Source organism: Mytilinidion resinicola (genome assembly GCF_010093595.1).
Source record: "Mytilinidion resinicola strain CBS 304.34 unplaced genomic scaffold BDZ99scaffold_19, whole genome shotgun sequence".
NCBI lineage: Eukaryota > Fungi > Ascomycota > Dothideomycetes > Mytilinidiales > Mytilinidiaceae > Mytilinidion > Mytilinidion resinicola.
This window is the reverse complement of record NW_022985455.1, coordinates 336,214-349,698: the sequence shown is the minus strand read 5'-3', so window position 1 is coordinate 349,698 and position 13,485 is coordinate 336,214. Positions and strand designations below refer to the sequence as shown.

General features: G+C 52.5%; 5 protein-coding genes across 5 annotated transcripts; 4 read left to right on the top strand and 1 right to left on the bottom strand.

Moving 5' to 3' along the window:
- Nucleotides 1–80: 80 nt before the first annotated feature.
- Nucleotides 81–1,362, top strand: BDZ99DRAFT_114169 (proteasome core particle subunit alpha 1). Its single transcript, XM_033712454.1, has 5 exons — nucleotides 81–207; nucleotides 274–336; nucleotides 443–537; nucleotides 590–802; nucleotides 862–1,362. The coding sequence occupies exons 1-5, from the start codon at nucleotides 201–203 to the stop codon at nucleotides 1,246–1,248; spliced, it is 765 nt and encodes a 254-aa protein (XP_033572118.1). The 5' UTR covers nucleotides 81–200; the 3' UTR covers nucleotides 1,249–1,362.
- On the top strand, nucleotides 1,107–1,964 carry BDZ99DRAFT_114166 (uncharacterized protein). The gene has a single exon (XM_033712453.1). It carries the CDS (start codon nucleotides 1,373–1,375, stop codon nucleotides 1,907–1,909), a length of 537 nt encoding a protein of 178 aa, XP_033572117.1. The 5' UTR covers nucleotides 1,107–1,372; the 3' UTR covers nucleotides 1,910–1,964.
- Nucleotides 1,965–2,493: 529 nt separating this feature from the next.
- Nucleotides 2,494–3,375, top strand: BDZ99DRAFT_490747 (uncharacterized protein; the record flags this gene model as incomplete). The annotated part of the gene is made up of 4 exons (XM_033723069.1): nucleotides 2,494–2,506; nucleotides 2,620–2,851; nucleotides 2,984–3,149; nucleotides 3,247–3,375. 4 exons carry the CDS (start codon nucleotides 2,494–2,496, stop codon nucleotides 3,373–3,375), a joined length of 540 nt encoding a protein of 179 aa, XP_033572116.1.
- Nucleotides 3,376–6,259: 2,884 nt separating this feature from the next.
- On the bottom strand, nucleotides 6,260–9,384 carry BDZ99DRAFT_574761 (uncharacterized protein; the record flags this gene model as incomplete). The annotated part of the gene is made up of 4 exons (XM_033728406.1): nucleotides 6,260–8,143; nucleotides 8,194–9,081; nucleotides 9,129–9,173; nucleotides 9,255–9,384. 4 exons carry the CDS (start codon nucleotides 9,382–9,384, stop codon nucleotides 6,459–6,461), a joined length of 2,748 nt encoding a protein of 915 aa, XP_033572115.1. The 3' UTR covers nucleotides 6,260–6,458.
- A 2,255-nt stretch (nucleotides 9,385–11,639) lies between these two features.
- On the top strand, nucleotides 11,640–13,392 carry BDZ99DRAFT_540737 (uncharacterized protein; the record flags this gene model as incomplete). The annotated part of the gene is made up of 3 exons (XM_033726721.1): nucleotides 11,640–11,713; nucleotides 11,948–12,161; nucleotides 12,213–13,392. 3 exons carry the CDS (start codon nucleotides 11,640–11,642, stop codon nucleotides 13,077–13,079), a joined length of 1,155 nt encoding a protein of 384 aa, XP_033572114.1. The 3' UTR covers nucleotides 13,080–13,392.
- Between the last annotated feature and the right edge of the window lie 93 nt (nucleotides 13,393–13,485).

Genomic DNA, 13,485 nt, shown 5'->3' with positions numbered 1-13,485 from the left:
GCGGTGCGCTCAGCCTTGGCACGGCTTCACCGCCCTGGCAGGCAGTAGAGCATACGCAGACGAGGAACTCAAGATCGTCAAGTTTACCAACAAGCCGCCCTCACTCCTCTCTCCATCACCCTGGTGCTGACATCTAATTTCCTGGCCCTGCCGACCAAGCTGAAGCAGCACCCGCAAGACATCAGCACTTATAGCCCATCATGTCCGGCACGTTCACCTCCCCGTTGAAGCTCCATCTCAAGCTCCCCAGCTAACAGCTCTCTGCCTTAATAGGAAGTGCGGGCTATGACCGACACATTACCATCTTCTCCGACCAAGGCCGGTTATATCAAGTTGGTATGTTACATTCTCATATAGTCTGGCTGTGCCGCTGGTGTCGTTGCACGCTGCAGTTGGGACGCGCTCCGCCAGCATCACAACAGCTCACCATGCACCTCTACAGAATATGCCTTCAAGGCCATCACGGCAGCGAACATCACGTCCGTAGGAGTCAAGGGCAAGAGCTGTGCTGTGGTCATCTCACAGAAGAAAGTTCCAGTGCGTATATTCCATCGGTAGGCGGGTGGCTCAGCTGCTGATGGCATGCCAGGACAAACTCATCGACCCCTCCTCCGTGTCGTACATCTACAAACTCTCACCGTCGGTTGGATGTGTCATGACAGGGTCGATTGCAGATGCCCGAGCATCGGTCAATCGGGCACGAGGTGAAGCTGCTGAGTTCAGATACAAGTTTGGATACGAGATGCCCTGCGACGCGTTGGCGAAGCGGATAGCCAACATCAGCCAGGTCTACACACAGCGCGTAAGCAAAGCTACGCCGCTGATATACGTATCCCCTATGCGACTCTGACATGGTGCTAGGCGTACATGCGTCCCCTCGGTGTCGCGACGACGCTCATCTCAGTGGACTCGGAACTCGGCCCCCAACTCTTCAAGTGCGATCCGGCTGGCTACTACGTGGGCTACAAGGCGACAGCGTCTGGCCCCAAGACGCAGGAGGCTCTGAACTTCCTTGAGAAGAAGCTGAAGAACAAGGATTACGCCGAGGGCGATTGGGAGGAGGTGGTGGAGCTCGGAATTGCGACGCTCAGCACCGTCCTGAGCGTTGATTTCAAGAAGGGCGAATTGGAGGTCGGCATCGTGGGCGGACCGCGGGCGGACGGCAAGGAAGGCACCGAGACCGAATTCCGGGCCCTGACAGAGGACGAGATTGACGAACGGCTGCAAGCCATTGCCGACAAGGACTGAGCGAGGTGCGCTGAGATGGGGACGGCGAGGCTGGCATGCAGGGTTGTAGTGGAGGACCGTTTGGCCGGCTCCGGGGGCGTCTGGTGCGGCGTCTGGTGCAGCGTCTCCAGCTGTGACGAACGCAATGCAAGGGCAATTTTGGGATGCTCCCCTGCATAAGCGTAGCGTGATCTGGGATCGGGGAAAGAGGACTGGGAGCGGTTCAGAGGGTGTTCTCAGCCGCGACGATGGTGAGAGTTTGTATGTCGCTAGTCCTTCTACTGAGCTCAATTCCAGCCGTCGTCCTAGGATCTCACTACCACACTCACAAGCCCCCCAGGATGCGCCGTCTGAAGGGCTCGCCACAGTTGCGGGATCTTCAAATCGTTTTATTCGAACTGATCAGTCCGTGTTGGAGCAGGTCAGACAGAAGCAACCCAATGGATGCAGGTATCTAACTGCCAGTTCTCATCAGACAGCGGTCAGAGAGCACAGCACTCTACCTGCACGCATCTACAGGACCAGCTGCAGTTGTCCGCACCAGCAGCCGCGTCAAATGTCCGCACCAATCGTTTTACGCTCTCGGTCACCAGCTAGTCAGTTCCCACTACGATTACCAGCTGCGACGGTCCCCGCTATTACTACCGCACAGCAAGCTGCAGCTTCTACTGGCACCGCATAGAGCCGCACAGCCTTATGTGGCGCGGCTGTTGTTTTTAGTTTTCCACTGGGCTCGCCAATCATGTGCGGGCTATCGTGTCCGCTGCGGCTGGGATTAAAATATTAACCGCTTACGGGGAACGCTTGGACGGTGGCGTCTCGGAGGCTTGCGTAGGAAACCATTGGCGGCCGTGAATGGTACCATCCAGCTCACTGCCATAGCAAGGCCGTTGCTTTTCACTAATTGTGCCAGTAAGGTTGCTGTGATGCAACTGTTGCGCCTTATCGTCAGACCCCTTTCTGCCTGATCCCTTGCAATGCTGAAGAACAGTCCCCAGCTGGCATCCTTTCACGGCTGTAGTAGTGGGACTCGGTAAACACTGGCGGCGGGAGTAGCCCTAAGTGATTGAGCCTGATCCGGGGCCTTAACACCAGAACACCTTCAGGAACACTGCTTAAGCCTCTTTATAAACACCACTGCAAGCCTCCAGAGAGCACCCAGCATCACTTCGAGACCGCAGTACTACGCCTGTTCCCTTCTCTTCGTCTTTGCACACTCTGTTCCCTTCTCACCACTCTTATTTCCTACCTAATTCTAATCCCACAATGGCCGACGGACGTAAGGCTCTCCCTGCTTTGCACTCTCCCTGAGTCCCATCAATCACCGCAGTATCAGTGAAGGGAGGCGGCATCATCTCTACAGAACGCTTGCTAAGATTGCTCTCCTGCTAGTCAACGATGCCCGCGCTATGCGTGTCGCCGAGATCATGTCCGACTTCCGCAACTTGCAAAACTACATTGCTCAGATACGGGCCACACCCACCGCAGAGGAGTACTATCTCGAGGGCTATGCTCTTCTGCGACAGTGTGCGACCGAAGCCCAGGCGGTTCTTTCGGCGCCCTTCGCCGCGTCAACCTCGTCACCAGACGGCAACCCGGAGAGAGAGAAGGCCCAGTTGAGATCGTAAGACACTGCCCTTCGTCATCTACCGCACTCTTTAGATGAGCAGACTACCCGCTTGTTGAGATCCGGTGCCGAAGTGACGGACGCTGTGTGTTGGTGGAGCGCCCAGGCTGACGAGAACTTCAAACGCAGCATCATTCTAGACTCCGCCATCCGTCGATTCCAGTGTCAGAGGGCGTATCTTCGTGCCCACGCTGCGCTGAGGTGGATGAACTCTCGAAATGCCATCTTGCGAGGCCAGAAAGCTCACGCCGGCCACTTTCAAGCTTTGCAAGCCATTGATAACACTCTTCGGGTGGTACGTACTCTCTAAAAGCCACCATTCATCACTTATATCGATGGGAATGATGCGACACTACGATCATCTGAGCTTTACTGATGGTGGTTGACGATAGGAGCTCGCTGGCATCACTGACCAGCACGTCGACTATACTCTCCGATCGCAGGACGCAATGCAAGGCAAATGGCTAGCCGAAGATCCAGCACTAGTTACGATCCAGCAGATCCTCGCAGCACGACAATAAGACCTACATATTGAATTATGAGCAAACGGCCGGTCTAATGGTTCCTTCTCGACTTCAAAAGCTCCGAGGACCGCTTTCCCTTCATCTTATCGGCAGTTGACAATACCCTCATACCCCCAATACCTTCGTCGTCCCTTTTCCTTTGCCTCGCCTAGGCCGCCAAGTCCTGGAGACTAGTCCGCCAGTGGCGTTTGCAGAACGACTTCGACTCTTCTTTAGCGCGCTGTTTCCTTCGATTCGACCGCTTCTCCGCACAGCTGTTGAGCAGCACGGGATATTATCATACAAAACCCACAAACATTTTGCTGTTACACTCTTTCCAATGAGAGTCGGAGCGATTATGTGGGCTTTCTGGATGGCGCCGGGTGGCGCAGAAGTCTGAGACATACCGTTTATTGTTTCTGACCCATACCGTTTTCTTATCTTCCCTTGGCTTGGATCACATTCACGGCAATTCGAATGCATGGACCTTCTCTATACCACAAAAGCACGGCTGGGAATCATTGGGATAGCTATTAGGGCTTTTGAGCGTTATATGGCATTTGCATGGGCATAGGATCTATTTTTGCTTTCTTTCGTTGGTTTGGATCATCTCCCACGGATTACGGTCCTTTTGCTACTAGATGGCTGGTAGGTACGCACGATAGAGCTTGGGAATACACACACAATCTCAACTCCGGATACTCATTTGCTCCCTTGTTGCCTCCCGTACACACAATCGCGACGTGTCCACTTTCCTTCACACACAAAAACCTCACTTGTCCTGGCGCGCTTGAGTCAACGATAGGACCATTTCCCAGTCCTCAAAGCCCCAGATGATCCAGCAATTCAAGTCCCACGGAGTAGAGATCCGGATCAGGTACAGGCGAAGTTGCGATTGCGCTACTGGGGCCAGTATAGCGCCAAAGTCGGTATCAGACCACGCTCGCATCCGATCAAATGCTGTTCTGTCTGTCGCAGCAAGAACGCTTGGAAAGCGCATCCTCCTGAGTTCAATAGAGAACCGATTGAGTGGATTGCTACCTTATTCACACACCCCCGGCACGACTTGCACGAGTTCGAAGTGATTTTCCACGTGGCTCGCTGCAGCTGATGCAGAGTGCAGCTACCGTTAGTCCGACGTTCGGAGTCTCCGGGAGCCATGGGACCAATCGTGCAATGCGCTAATCAAGCCTCCTCCCACACCTCCTCCTCTTTTTCATGGCCATACAAGACCAAAATATGATCGCCGTTGCCGCCGCCCTGATAGAGGTACAGCACAGCCTCCCTTGGCGTCCGGTGGTCACTCTCTAACATCAACCCAGCAACTCACCGTATAAGGGAGCAGCTCCGGGGCGCCTTTAGGGGGGAATAGCAACCTTGTAGCCGATCAATCCTTAAGCCGGCTAAATACTAGCCGAGAAAAGATGCATATCAGGATCGACTCACTTCAGCGCAGACCACCACGTGAAGAGAGGCTGTACAGCATCTCTTCACGTCCGGTGAACATAGCGCTAAGCTGAGTCAATCCTGGTATACCTCTTTTCTGGGCTAGTACTTAACCGGCTTGAGGATTGATTGGCTAGAACGTTGCTATTCCCCCCTAAAGGCGTCCGGAGTTGCTCCCTTATACGGTAAGTCTGTGGCTTGATATTAGAGAGTGACCACCGGACGTAAAGAGATGCTGTATCGTGATGTCGCGTGGGGTGCACGTGTGGATGTACAAAGGTACAGTACAGCGGCGAGAAGGGGAGGGGGGCGTTTGGCGCCTGCTCTCTGGCTACCCCACCATCTTCGCAACGTTATTTCCGCCAAACGGAACGAGGGGGTGTTGATAGCTCTAATCTTCGCCGGGCCTGTAGAACAGCCGAAGTGAAGGGCGGAGATGCCGTCTACGCGCGTCGTTGAATTTTCTCTACTTGTCGTCACATCCTCACGAATTGGCATCATAGGTACCTTGGTACCCGATCTCAGACTGTTCAGCCCAAGAGCAGGACCCAATCAACCCCTCTATCCCCATCCCGCCGCCACCTACCTCACCGCCCCTCAGCCCTCTCAATTCGGAGAGGTTCACCCAAGGCCCCGAGCTCCCCGCCCCCCTCCCCTCCACGATCTGACCATACCTATCATCGGACCCGGTGTCCTGGCACCGGACTCGCGCCTATTTACTCTCCGGCCTTGGTAGTTGGAGCCGAATCACCGAGCTGAAACCGCGCCGCTTTTGGCATGGATGCGTCAGGGCGTCCTCAGCTGGGCCGGGGTGTGACAGTCACCGGCGTGCTCAGCTTGAAATACTCGACCATTGGGAACTTAAGATTGGGGGTATAGTAGCAGTATGTAGTCATTTCGGAGATTGTGTCATGGGATTAGGTATATCTGGGTGGGGGGAAGGTGAGGGTCGCCGCGGCGTCTCGTCAAAAGTCTATAGATATCTGTGCGATTTGCTTGACAGTGCGTGTAGTGCTTCAACGTCCTCAGAGAAATCCGGGGGAGTAGGTTCGTTCGTGCGATCCAAGTCACTTCGTTGGACGGATGGCAGATACAGCGCCGTGCTCAAAGTCGGACACAGTTGCTAGCCACCGTCGGAGGTGCTTCGGCGCATTCTAAAAGTTTTGAGGAGACATGAAGTTCCTGAGGGCTTGAATCAGAGACATTTCACATGCTAACAATCGGCCTGCTTGCCGCTGTTTGTGGTGCTTCACCACCTCATCATAAATCAGGACGAGACGAGAATTACGGCGTGCCCGAACTTGTGTCCTAGTACTGTAAGGGACTTCATGCAGAGTTTTCAAGACCCAAGCACGATGTCTGGTCTAATCATAATATCTTTCCTATTTCATGCGACAGGTATCTGAGTGTTGGCATCAGGGTACGGCCATTTGCATTCCGGTAGGGGGAATACTGGGCATTTCCTTGTGTCATTTGATTTGGTTCAACGATCCATCTAGTGTCATAGTTTTGGAATGCTGTTGGACAGGGAATAGGTCATTTTACATAGGTCTGGATTGAATTGTAAACCATTAGGTTACGGCCCCCAACTTCAACGCCATTTTCCCAATGCACCAGCACGCACCCAAGAAACCCACGTGAAATTCAGTTCCCACCTACCCTTTCCCTTTTCCCTTTTCGACTCCAGCCTCTGATGAGCCGGGCTTCGGGGTCTCTTTCTTCTTCTCTGTTCTCCGCTTCCGCCTCGCTGGCTGATACACATCATTGAAATTCATAACCATGGCCAGCCACCTCATATCATGATCAGGCTGGTGATACAAATCGCCTAGCAAAACATTGACCCTACTTCTGAATTCCACCAGCAAATTCCCAAGTCGGATACGTAGTGCAGGCAGCACGTCGTCCTCGTTGCCGCCTGCGGGCTGCATGATAGGGAAAGGAGAATCTGTATCGGCAGATCTAGGTTTGCGACCCTTGGTGGCGCCAGGCGTAGCGTCGTTGTCGAGCGCGTCCTTCTCTGATATGCCCCATCGGCCTTCTGCGGTGCGTGTCTCAATCTTCGCGCTGATTTCCTGCCGCCGGGTGAACTCTGCGACAGAGAAGGAATATAAGCCGTCTACTGCGTCCTTGTAGGCAAGCATGATCTTCAACAGCTCGTGTAGCTGGCTCGTGAAGTCCACGTGCTGGCTACCCAGCAGGCCTTTCCTCGTAATGCTCGTGAGGTACTTAGCGTGGGCCTCGATGAGATCGTCCAGGGTGCTCTCAGGCTTGCGCAACGCTTCCTGGAGGTCATTCCAAGACGACTCGATGACTTCAAAGAGAATGTAGTATTGCAATTGGTTGACGAAATGGATCATCTCTGCAACGGCGCACCGAGCTTTCTTCCAATCAGTACCAACCTTGTCGGACACGGTCCCAAGAACACCACGGGCGCCTGTCATGCAACGACGCCAGGTGGAGCCAAGTGCGAATTCGACGCGCTTGACGCGCCAAAGGAAATTGAAAACTTTGAGGTATTGCTTCGAGCCGAATGGGGTTACGATGACGTCGACTGGAGCGTCAATCTTGTATTCGAGAGTGAAGACGTCCCAGCCGATCTCGCCGTGCGAAAGCTCCAACATGCGGGAGTCGAGGCGTCGAAGAACGTCCGGAGAATCGTATTGGGCGTTTGAGTTGCGGACGGCATGTTCGAGTTGAGCAGTAAGGGTATGTCGGTATTGCGTGTTAGCTGGACGGTCGAGATTTGAGGATAGTGATTCCATGAGAACGGCGATGAAGTCCCCAGCGCCAAGGAGGATGTATTTCTTTAACGCCTGGAGATGTTCAAGAAGCTTGAATTTGTCGACCATCAGACTGATGAGACGCGCCATTGTCGTTTTATACGCTTCTCCGATTGAATGTTCGAGGCCGGCGGTGTCGCCATAGCGCAGCTCTTTCGATGCCTCTTTGGAGTAGCTTTCTACCCAAGCGGCATCCCCACACCCGTATCGGATGAAGTTCAAGCTCTTCCCGATCAAAAACACCTTATTCGCGAAATCTTCCGTAATGATGGTTGGAATCATGCGGTCGTCGAGTTTGTATTTGTCTTCCCAAACGCTGGTAGCACCACCTTTTTGACCGTCGCCGTTCGTGTTTGTGATTTCATCCTCGCTTTGCTCCGAGACAAAAAATTCGAGGTAAGGGTCAGCCAGCTCGCCGTCATAGATCCATTGTCGTAACATATCGTAGAAAGGTCGTGTCACGTGCGCAAGCAGTCGCTCAGCAAATGCTCCGACATAAGGGTCGCCATGCGTTAGTGAAAACGAATGAATCAACGAAATCAACTGCCCGCCCTTTTTGCCTTGACAGAGTCAGTGATACTCGATATGAAAATTGCCCCAAGAAGCTTACCTTTTGACTCTTCAACCATTAAACTCATTAATCGTAGTCCCATTGTGGGCTCTCTCGTCCAAATTACACAACGCTTAAGGGTTACGCCAGCTTTGCCAATTCCTTGCCGTGGCTGAGAAGCGTCTAGCATTGCAAGTGCCTGCCTGATTTGTCCCTCCAACGTGGCTACAAGACCAAGGTACGACCTCAGCTCTTTGCTCAGCGCTGACCGGAAACTTTGTCCCACCAATCCCCCCTCTGTCGACTCCACAAATTGCGATAGCCCACGGTATAGTAGCGATGGTTCGGCGAGGGTATGTAGTAGACTTATGAGGGGAACAGGAAGTGTGGTAGGAAGCTTGAGCGCTGCTGTTTCATGGTGGGAAAAAACCAAATTTGTAGAAGATAGACCTTGCAGGGTGAAAGGAAGATCGCGGAGCAGCGCTGGTTCGGTTGGGCTCATCGGTGGGTATCTCTGCTCACGTTGTGGTGACTCTTCGCGAGACTTATCCTTAATCCCATCCACTGCGGGCTTCTCCCGCCTTCTCTCCGCTTTTTCGTGATGTATTGGTGGCGGTCGGGGAGAGGGCTGAGGGGAGCCACCGTTCAGGGGGAGTCTTCGCAGTCCTGCATTCGAGAAGGCCTCGTTGAGAGAGGGGCTGTCAACGCTACCTTGTCGCTCGCCCCTAACTTTGTGCGGTGTGGATGGATTACGAGCCCGCTGCTCAACGTCGGCGGCAAGCGTATTGTGCGCGGCAGGAATTGTGGTGGATGGCATGCTTGAATCTGAGAGTTGGTATAGAAAGTAGAGCATCGCCCATTTCTGACTCAAGACCGGCTGCGTAATGAGTTTCGAGAAGAGATTCGAGAAATTGAGGGCTTTGTTCGGGCTCGAATTGTCTCTCACAACTGTAGAGTTCAGCGCCTATTGCCATAGATAGGATTGTGGTCCATACGTTTCCTCTTGATGAGGTCGGAGACGTGGTTGAGATCGGGTTCGACTGAGGGTTCCCCAGCACTAAGTCACAGTTAGAAAGGTTTCTTTCAATCGTATGTGTCTGCTTGCCTGCGTATCGCATCACTAGCGAAGTTGTAGGCATTGTCGAATCGCTCATCCGATTGCGCTTCATCTTCGTCGGGGTATGTGGGTAGGACGCGTTCAAGTAGCTGTGTTAACGCGTGTTCGACGCGATCCTCTCTTGCTTGTGACATCTGACTCTCGTACTATCATGACTGCAGCACGATAGAGAGGGAGAGACTCGACGCGTCCTCGCTGGCGGAGGTGAACTGTGGAGTTGTTGTCGAAGTTTGGCTTGGCAGGGAGGGGAGGAAGCCGACCCCGAAATTCTCCCCAATCACCACCACCTGTAAACACTCACTTCACCAAGACGGGGCTCTCAGCTTTGGGCCTAGTCTTAAACACATGACAGCTGGCCATCGAACACTCGCGACTCCAATGAATCGATCCATGGCTTCCTCCAACCCGATCCTTGTTCGTCATCCAACTTCTACGCTCAAATCATATCGAGCCATCTTAATGTACTTCCATTGATGCAAGCCCATGTTCTTCTGCAAGGTAGGACTAATAAGCATGTAGATCTAGTAAATACATCAAATTTGACATAAAAGTCGCTCTCTTCCCAAGGTTCTGAAGTGCTCCCAGTACAAAGTGGCACGGTGAAACGAAACGAACTCTTTCTTTGGTTATGTTTGGCGAGAGTCATAGAACTGCTTCCAGACATTTCGGAGTCGTAGGAGTCTACCGCGGTGGCATTGCAACCATCCCTCACCAATACTCAACATTCAGACCTCGAATTACTCATCGAACATGTACGGTACTAGGATATAAGCTTGTGTACTTACTTTCGCCCCTGAGCCTGAATCCTCTTACTGAAGTTTGACAACACGTTGACGCACCCCAAATAATGGCAACGTAGGCCGATCAGAGGCGTTTGATACCGCTCAAATTCGCACTTCCTAGACATTGCCATATAAGGGATCGAAGCACCCCAAACGGTGGCGAACAGGCGTGCACAGATTTCTGTCTAGGTGCTGTATCGTTAGTTGTACACTGTCTCGCGTCTTCTAAATATTACATCCTTTATCAGAGACTATACTGACGAGCCATCGCTCTACTCTATGACCCGACCGAAGCAATCGCTGATAGCCAGGCTCCCTTAAACAAAGAGAGGCAGTTCACGAATCTGTGATTTTATTTTGAGCCTTCATCTACCTTGGATACCCAAATTTTCTAGACTTGCCTAGTACCGCTTGAGGACCTCTGGTACGTTATTAGAAACTGTAAAAAGACGGTTCTGACAAGACTAATAGCTGTGCAGGCCACCTCAGGCGGTGCTGGGCTGTCACATTATGTTTAGCGGAGCTGACAGCCAGCTATCATCCCCTAGAATGCAGAGAATTGCGCCCTGGCTGCGTTGCTCAGTGGCCCCCCTTTTGCTGATTTTCAATGTTGCTTGACACTGTCGGAGGTGGCTTCATGAGTTTCTAGATTGTTCAAAATGATGGCCTCGACCACGCTTCAGGACTTTGAAAGCCTGTTGAAGAACTTCTGACAATGGCAACACGGTCCGGCCAGCACTCCAAACGTAGTTTGTCACAGCATTCAGTACTAGGAAAAGAAATTGCCTTACACGTTACTGACAGCGCTTGTGGTGCTTCGAAAGACCTTCGCCGATTCAAAACCTGTTCAAATCTATCCTTTTGACAATCCTGAAACATTATCGAGCAACCTCAGGCGGTGGCAAAAAGCTGTACACGGATCGGACTTGTGGTCCGTTATTCCAGGGCCTTAATAGTACTTTGACACACCACAGGCGGTGTCAAAAGGTGTAAGGAAAATTATGTCCTAGTACTGTAGAAACAGATCCCGAGCTCTGCATCCTCCATGTCCTTTCAACCCCATTTCCTCCAGTACTCCTAGTCACCAGAAGTGAGGTTACATTGAGTATAAATTAAAGCCTCGTCCCATCCCTGCTCAATCTCTCTTACATTCCACTCCTCCCAACACTCTCATCCCTCCAAAGTGAGGTTCGTCCGATACAAATTGACACCTTGACCTCGGTCTCCTCCATCTCTTTTATACTCCACTACCTCCAACATTCCCGGCCCCTTCGAAGTGAGGTCTGGTCCGGTATAAATCAGACACTCGAACTCCGTCCTCTCCATCTCTTTTACACTCCACTCTCTTCAGCTTACTTGGTCCCTCCCCAGTGAAGTTTGTCCGGAATAAATCCAGAGGCCGACCCCCGTCTTGTCCAGCTTCTTTACACTCCACGTTCTTTAGCACTGTGAAGTGAGGTTTCGTCCGATACAAATCGACACTTCGGCCTCAGACTCCTCCGTCACCTTTACACTCCACTTTTCTATCATCTTACACTTCATCTGATTCCAACTTTCCTCAGTCAACACGAAGGACCAACTTAATGGGGTCCGAGACTCCATACACCATGTCCCACACACCCGATTTCAGGATGACGGTGGAACGTCCCGGCCGCGACTCACCGTCGCCAGATAGTCAGGGGTGAGTGCTTATTGTTCGAGGAAGCTCATCATTTTGGACGTCTAGTAAGCTCGTGAGGCGACCCCAGGTAACGGCAGACGGGCATAGACACTTACCAATGAGCGTGGGTTATTCTCGGCAAGTGTGCGCGCGCTTCTGGCACTGCCTAGGGTGGCCTCACGAGCCTACTGGTTGTCCAAAATGATGAGCTTCCACCCCCGATTCAGACTCAGAGAGAATGCTAACCTATCCTAGCTACCTTTACGTCACGCCTTTCCACCTCGAGTGTGGCGCCGAGAAAAAGCGACTTATGGTCCACAAGGAGCTCATGTGCTCCGCCAGTCCCTACATCAAGGATCTATGCGACAAGGCCAAGCCACTGAGGGGCTCGTCCGAAAATCTCGCTGGGCTTTCCCGTTTCTTCGAAGAGTCTCTGAAGGAAGGAAATGCCGCTGGAATCAATACAATAGTAATGCACTTTGGCACTAATAATCAATCTCTACTGACTCATATATTGTAGCGCGTCAAGATGCTCATCAACGTTTGGAACGGCAAGTACGATGTCAGTGCAAACCACAAGAAGGACCTGAGGGCCCTCATAAAGAATCAAACGAACTCAGCGTACATGAACAACAAGATGAGGGATACAAAGAATGCACCAGAAGGGGTCGCCGCGACCAATCCCGGACAGGATAATATTCCTGATCGCTTGTGGCTTCTCAAGGCCGTTGCAGTCAGGAAAGTAGCTGAGGCCCTTCACGATGCATTGAAGACAGTCAAGAGAGCGGAGTCCGAGTCAATCGCCAAGAATCCTCTTCACGCCGTCGCCAACGACACTTTGGTTCTGGAAGACATCGATTCCGCAACCGTCCAGCATTTGATCCAGTACATCTATCAGGGCACCCTCCAGGACAAGACCAGCGTGCTACGCATGTGCGAGCTCTACTCTCTGGCTCACAAATTCCGCATGGAGGCACTCCAGGAGGTCGTCATGACTCGTATCATCACCTGCATCGTGAACGATGTTGAGGTCTCCGCTCCAGACCTGAAAATCGAGGCTCCCACGTCGCAAACCTCCGAGCATCCAACACCAGCCCCGCAGATCTCACCGTTGTACCCGCCTCTTGCTATAGTCTTACAATACGTCTTCGTAACGCCTACAGCACCATGGGAACTGCGCAACCTAGTCGTCGAGACTCTGGCGTGGTGCGCCAAGCCATCTGACCTTTTGGCCATCTGGGGCAAACTTAATCGGAAGATGGCTCTAATGCTGGCTCATGCTGTCATGGAGCGCCTGACAGACGTGAGACTTGCCGGCGTCGAACTGAGTCTGATGGAGCGATTGAAGCGCGCTGACGAGAAGATGGCGAACGAGGCCGCGAATTGAGCGCTTCGGATGGAGGGTTTGCGCGATGATATATGGCATGGGGGCACCCCTGACGCTGCCAACTAGGGTTAAGCATTTCTGAAGTTCTGGGCTTGCGTCTCAGCATGGAAGCACAGATGTTTTGCACAGTTGGAGCAGGCCTTGAGGCACCCTGGGCTGCCGCATGAACTGGGAAGGCTTGGGTTTGTCTTTTTGCGCCTAATTTTTGAGGCTATTTCATTTCAGCGTGGGATCTTGGCATTTTGCACATTGGATTGGATCTCGAGGCATCCCAGGCAGCTCGATGCATTTGGAAGGTTTGGTTTTCTATAGGTCTCATTCACGAAGGCATATCACGGCGTTTAGACCGCGGCCTTCATTTCAGCTATGCCGGCGGAGGATTTTGCGCAGTTGGACTGGTCCTCGG